The sequence below is a fragment of the Octopus bimaculoides genome, chromosome 1 (assembly GCF_001194135.2).
Source record: "Octopus bimaculoides isolate UCB-OBI-ISO-001 chromosome 1, ASM119413v2, whole genome shotgun sequence".
Taxonomy (NCBI): domain Eukaryota; kingdom Metazoa; phylum Mollusca; class Cephalopoda; order Octopoda; family Octopodidae; genus Octopus; species Octopus bimaculoides.
Genome location: NC_068981.1, coordinates 96,696,256 through 96,703,279, shown reverse-complemented (window position 1 = coordinate 96,703,279; position 7,024 = coordinate 96,696,256). Strand labels below are relative to the sequence as shown.

The 7,024-nt window shown below is 36.1% G+C and overlaps 1 protein-coding gene across 1 annotated transcript in view; it reads right to left on the bottom strand.

The window, feature by feature from the left end:
• Window positions 1–7,024, bottom strand: part of LOC106875960 (transmembrane protein 248) — a 67,667-nt gene that overhangs the window by 7,130 nt on the left and 53,513 nt on the right. Inside the window, exons 4-7 of the mRNA XM_052968439.1 lie at window positions 4,141–4,256; window positions 2,853–3,003; window positions 2,084–2,249; window positions 1,209–1,343 (exon numbers count right to left, since the gene is read on the bottom strand). Coding sequence (XP_052824399.1) covers window positions 1,209–1,343; window positions 2,084–2,249; window positions 2,853–3,003; window positions 4,141–4,256 — 568 coding nt within the window. The remainder of the gene's footprint in view (window positions 1–1,208; window positions 1,344–2,083; window positions 2,250–2,852; window positions 3,004–4,140; window positions 4,257–7,024) is intronic.

The window sequence follows — 7,024 nt, the reverse complement described above, 5'->3', positions numbered from 1 at the left end:
AGTTATAGTGGCACTGTAAGTTCACTGATCAAAAATTCAGCAGTAATTGCTGCATTTTATCACACAGGTGAAGCACACAAAACTTGTTTTAACCCTTTAACATTTAAACGGACCATATCTGGCCCAAATATTCTACCTGTTTTATGTTCAGACCAGCTAGATCTGGCCTCTCACACCTACTCTACAATGTCATTAAAAAAATACTTAACTACATTATCAAAATCTTGAAGCTACAAGATAATGATAATTTAAAACAATCATCATCATTTAACTTCTGTTTTCCATGCTGGCATGGGTTGGACAGCTTGACAGGTTCCTGCCAGCTGAAGAGCTGCCCAGGCTCCATGTCTGTTTTGGCACGGTTCCTACAACTGGATGCCCTTCCTAATGCCAACCACTTTACAGAGTGTACTGAGTGATTTTATGTAGCACTGAATATGAACAAATAAACATTACACTTGACAGAGTAATGCAAATGCCAAAAGATTAAATAACTAAACAGAAACTGGGGTCACAATAATTTTATAAGTGTTGGTCAGCAGCAGAATAACCTGTGAACCCTTCCTAACATTCATCACATCTCAACTGAAAATGGGAGTTCTTTAAAAATAGATGGTATTTTCACTGAGAAAAAGACTGTTGACAGTAAAAAGTACTTTATTGCAGACACAAGAAGTTGTAAAGCTAGATTTCAGAGGCGGTGAGATGGGATCAAGACAGTTGGTGACGTGTTGCAGTGCAGTCGTGAATAACTTCATGATAAATGTGTCATCAACATTATCATCATTTAGATGGTCCTCTTCAGCACAGCATCTGGCTACTTGTGGTCTTTTGTCGGTCCAACCTCTTGAGATCAGCCATCACTATACCTTCTCAGTCTTCTTTCATAGTTTCCTGTCACGTAGATCACTTGGCACTTTTTGACTCAATCATCATCCTCCATACACATCACATATTTGTGCCAGATAAGACTTCTCTAGTACATTACATAAACTCCTCTGATACAGCTTGGAGAACCATAACAAATAGGAGGGGATTAAGAACTGAACCCTGATATACAACAACTGCCTGCATATTAAATTCCTCACCAAACTCACTGTTAACTCTCGCCAATTACATTTTAGATGATGGATAATGAGATGAAAATGAAAGAAATTTAATATAAAATTCCCTCAAATCACTGTAATGTTGTTGTTGCCAATACTTACTTTTTCTTTATACTGCAAGCCTTTACTTTTACTTGGTCGTCCTTTAATAATAGCATAACAGAAGAGAGTAACGACCATCACAAACAGGAAATAACTGGTATGCATCAAATGTAGGTTGATAACTGACCGGTCACGCTAACAATTTAAAAGAAATTTTAAAAACAGGTCAGATAAAGTGTATAAATAAGAAGCAAAGGGAATACTTTTAATTATCATACAGTTTCTTAAATAATATTAAAAATAATTACTCTGCACAGTCCTTATTCACTCATAATAACATCATGCTGAAAATCCCTTTTTATATCAAATATAGAAAGGGATTGATTTTCAGTATGATGTCACTATAACATCTAACATACAACAATTTGCACTTAACCTTAACTATTATATTTCCTGCATACAAGTCAATGCAGTGTGTAGTGTAAACATACAACCATCATCACTATCTTTTGAAATCTTGCTGCATTTCACATGGAAGTTTTAGTCCTTCAAAGTCATCTTGGTATATAAGTCAACCTACCTTTTTCAGCAATAAATTTTGGTCTGAAAAATTCGACTTGTATGCCAGGAAATATGGTTTACTAACCTCATCCAGTTATTCCTATACAACAGTCTTAAGAAAGCTTGTAGATCTTTTGAACACTATTCATCTTTATCAAAACAAAATAATGGTACAGGTAGCAGAATACTAGACCAGATATTGCACTGCATTTCATCCAGTGACTTACGTTTCTAACTTCAAAACATGCTAGAATTAATTTTGCTATTTATTTGTTTAGTGATTGATAAAATGTCAGTAACTTATTATACCTCCTGCCTGTCCCAGCTTTTAATTAAAATAAATCATTACAAGAGGGAAATAAAGTTCAGCATACCAGTGAGAGCATCACAGTTAAAGTGGGGTCAAGATTGTAGCGGACATTGATCAAGGGTTTATTCCGGCACCAGACATAACTGTCAGATAAGGCAGTGTTACGGCCAATCATGCGAGCATGATATTCAACACCAGTTTCATTCACTCCATAACAGGCACTGGGTTTCCTGAGTGTTAAAAAAAAAAAAGATGAAAAATGTCATGAAATGGTCAAGCACAAAACTTATATCAACACCTTTTTACTATGTTGGTGTTTCTGTGATTGTTCTGAAATAAGGAAAATAGCTAAAACTTGTGATGATGAGGCTGAGATGATGGTCATGACAAATGAGATGGTAATTAGTGGTAATCAAGAATGGTTGTGATGATGACAGTCATATGACAGTTGAAATGAAGGTGGTAATATGCTGATGGTGATGATGGCGACTGATTGTAATGATGGTCATAAAGATATCAATAAAGTTTAATCTTCACAAAACTGACATCCAAATATGGATTCCAGTGCATTGTGACATATATACAGACATATACAGAAAAATAATACCTTGATAAACACTTAAACAATCTTACACATCACAGCACAAACACATACATCATTACCTTCAATAGCACAATGCATACCATTACACACATGTATACTTAGAACATTACCTACAACATACACATTAATCTTAACAGTGTGTGTATGTGCACATTCAGACACACGCACGTGCACACACACATACACAACAATATCAAAGAAGAATAAGACAAACAGTCTGAAACTGTACCTTGTAAGTGGGAAGAAATTGGGTGGTGCACTGAACGTCATGCATGTATATATCTTAACACCATTGCACACACCATTATTACTGCAGCTGGTTGTGTTCCATTCAAAAGGTAACTCAAATGTTACGAGCATCTCCATATTGCCTGCATCACCTAAAAACAAAATTTCACCATTGCTGTTACATGTGGCTCTCTAAGAAAAAGTAATCAAATTGAAAGTAAATTTATAATGCCTTTGGAAGCATAAACATCACAATGCCTATTTCCCTATCATCTGAATTCATATTGTATTCCCATTACCCATGCTGGTGGCGCACAAGGGGTGCTCGTGCTGGTGGCATACAAGAGGCGCTCATGCCAGTGGCGCACAAGGGGTGCTCGTGCCGGTGGCGCACAAAGGGCACTTGTGCCGGTGACGAAGAAAGGGCACTCGTGCCAGTAATGGAGAAAGGGCACTCGTGCCGGTGACAAAGAAAGGGCACTCGTGCCAGTGACGCAGAAAGGGCACTCGTGAGGAGACATGTAAAAGGCAGCCGGTACACTCTATAGAGTGGCTGGCATTAGGAAGAGTATCTAGTCATAGAAACCAAGCCAAAAACTGACTGGAGCCTGGTACAGCTCTCCGGGTCTCCAATTCCAGTCAAACCATCTAATCCATGTCAGCATGGAAAACATGCTAAATGATGACGATGAGGATGATTGAGTAACTGGTAAAACCAGCAATGATGAACAAAGGTTTTGAATCTTTCTAAGCAGTGTTTGTTTTTTTTCTGCTGATATATAAATGTGAAAGATAATAAAAATGGTTGGTAACAGGAAAGGAATCTGTCAGTGAAATATTGTCTCAATAAATTTCTTCAATCCTATGCCACCATGGTAAAAGCAGATATGATGATGTTGATAAAAACTTCTGCTTGAAAATGTTAAATTATATCTAAATTAGTAATATTTGTATATTGTGTAGATTAGTCATTCTCAACTAGGGTCCATATAAGATTTTGTTGTTCAAAATTTATTGGCAATAATTTGGTTATACTTGTACAATACACAGAATATTTTAATTTCTTTATACAATTCCTAATAATAATAATTATAAAAATATAACAGGATTTTCAAACATCCAAGTAAAATAGAAATCAAAGGGGTCCATAGGCAAAAGGATGGGTTAAAACACTGTTGTAGATAAACAATGGCATGAGCTGTAGCAAGGCTGGAACTCACGATCAGTAGTTTCTGTTATTATGCTTCTTGTAGTACAGATTTAGTACAGACAAGAGAGTTTATACATACCAGAGAGTCCAAGTTGGTAGCCAGGAAGTGTAGTTGTCAGATGTGTTAGATTGTGAGGAATACTGAGAAACTCCAATGTTGGGATTATTTCTACTAACATAGATACTGTGACATTTCTGAAAGAGAAAACAGTACAAGATTGGTGATGTTTTAGCTCATAGTTTAGATATTACTGCTGCTGCTGTGTGTGTGTATGGTAGGAGAAACAGAGAGTGTCTAGGATTAAACTGTCTAATGCAGTGGTTCCCAAACTTTTTAGAGACGTGACCCACTATTTATGACACTAGTTTATGCGACCCACTTAACTCTACTGGGTAAAAACATTAATGAAAGAAACAAATTTATTTCAGATTACATTTTCATCGAGGCCTGTGAGAAGGATGAGCTTGTTTCTTGCTACGCTCAATAATAGAATTAAAAAAGCCTACTGCTTGATAAAACAACCAGTCTGGTATTGAAAACATGAGTCTTGAACTATCTCAATAGACAGCAGTTAATCAAAGCTAATGCGTAATTTTATAACTTTTTGCGACCCACTAGGATTCCATTTGCAACCCATCAGTGGGGCGCGACTCATAGTTTGGGAACCACTGGTCTAATGTATTCTTCCCTTTTTAAGGTAGTAGAGCATGATTTGAGAAAGAGATTTGGTCCAGATGTGTTTAGTGTTAAGAAAATATGTACAGGTGGTTGATGTTTAGATGTGATTGAGCATACAGTTGATGGATAATCTGTAAGTATATATGTTGCTCAGAGAGTGTGTATGCAATGTAGACAATGGCAAAGAGAAAGAAAAATGGGATTGTATGTGAGAAGGTATTTACATTTCTTGTATGAGAGTGAATTGCATGTTTGTGGATAAGTGAAGTGTATGTAAGTGATATATGAATTGTTTTCAGGGTATCACAGAACACTGATGGTTTTCATATCCATGCTGTAGTAAACATGCCAAAGCTGATACCAGAGCATGATGCAGTCCTTGGATCCATCAGATTCTGTCAAACTGTCCAACCAATGCGAGTATGAAACATAGACACAAATTATGATAATTAGCTGGACCCGTGAAAAATTCACAGAAAACATTAAAAAATGTAAGCATCTGTAAACAGTGCCATGAGAAATGTTTGCATATTATGACTGTCTGTCTTTACGTTCTGAGTTCAAATTCTGCCAAGGTTGACTTCACCTTTTGTCCTTTCAGGGTCGATCTAATCAACTGGCCCCCTCCCCACAAAAATCTCAGGCTAAGAAAAGTATATTGTAACAGTTACAGAATATAGAAAGTAATGTAACATCAATGACTATATAATCCAACCAAAATATCTCAGTTACACAAATGTAAATGGAATTACTATTTAACCTTAAAATACATCGTATATATTCAAAGAACCTGCTTGGTTTAATGGTATGGAACGTTTTCCTGGTATTCTTTTATTCTTTTACTTGTTTCAGTCATTTGACGGTGGCCATGCTGGAGTACCACCCTTTAGTCAAAGAAATTGACCCCTGGACTTATTCCCTGTAAGACTGGTGCTTATTCTATCAGTCTCTTCTGCTGAACAGCTAAATTACAGGGACACAAACACATACATACATATATATATGACGGGCTTGAAGGTAGTGGTGATGCTGGCTGGTGCGATTTTGTGGTTTGCTGGTATGCCGAGAGAGATCCAGAGGGCCCCAAACTTGTTCCCTGATTTTAAAGGGTGTAATGTGGATGTGTAATGATGGAGCAGCTGGTGTGGTGGTGATGCTAGCTGGTGGTCTTCCACACAGTACTTCATGGTAGACAATATTTTGTGTGTATGTTGCACAACGTTTTTGGCCTTGTCTGTTATCCCAATTGAGTGTCATAACACTTACTTTGATATGGTTCATAGCTCATGCTCTTGAAAATGCGACATATAATTGGCCATGAGAAAATACCAGTTGCGGCAAATGTATTCCAACTTTCTCAAATGTTTGCCCTTGAGCCTTATTGTCATTGAGTATGCAAGTCGAAGTGGAAACTGAAGTCTGTTTAGTGTGAATGAAATATTTGCATCACTTGGGCTAAGTTTAATTCTGGGAATTAGAACTATACGACCTCTGTTGGAGCCTGTTACCAATGATGCCTCTATACAATGTTCATGAAGTCTTTGCACTTTCATGCGTTACATAATCCTTGACTGATCAAAAGATTTCTTAGCAGCATTACAATAGCCCCTACTTTTAAGTTGAGACGATGAGGAGGCATACTGGATGGAGTGAGTGAGTTTATGGATTCAAATGGATAGTTCTGAACCTCCTCTTCATAATTGCAGGACAATGAATCTGTGCTTAAGCATGTTTTAAGTGCCTCTGGTATAATATTAAGAACTTTTTCATTTATTGCAAGACAGTCAGAATTTTTAGGAGATAAAATTACTCGTTTTTCCATTTCTTCTGGCATGCAGTTGCTGAAAATTTCTGGGTACAAATGTACAAATTGAAATGCAAAAGAATGAAACAGTAAATGGATTTATGAATGAAAGTTTGGTAATTGCGTTTATTTTTACCACACAACACTTGGTATTGCAAACATGTTTTAACTAACACACACAAATACATTCATATATATATATATATATATATTTATATAAAGGGCATTATTACAGAAAAATAATAACGCCACACAGTGGACTTCTCAAAATAACCACATTTAGTACCACATTTTTCTGTAATAATGCCCTTTATATAAATATAAACAAATAATTATATTCTTGGGAATAGAAATTTCCCTTTTGAATTTTTTTACACACTGGCTTCTTGATAAAACTCTTGTAAAAGAGTTTTATCCCTTTTTGAATTTATTTATCATATATATATATATATATATATATATATATATATATATATATAT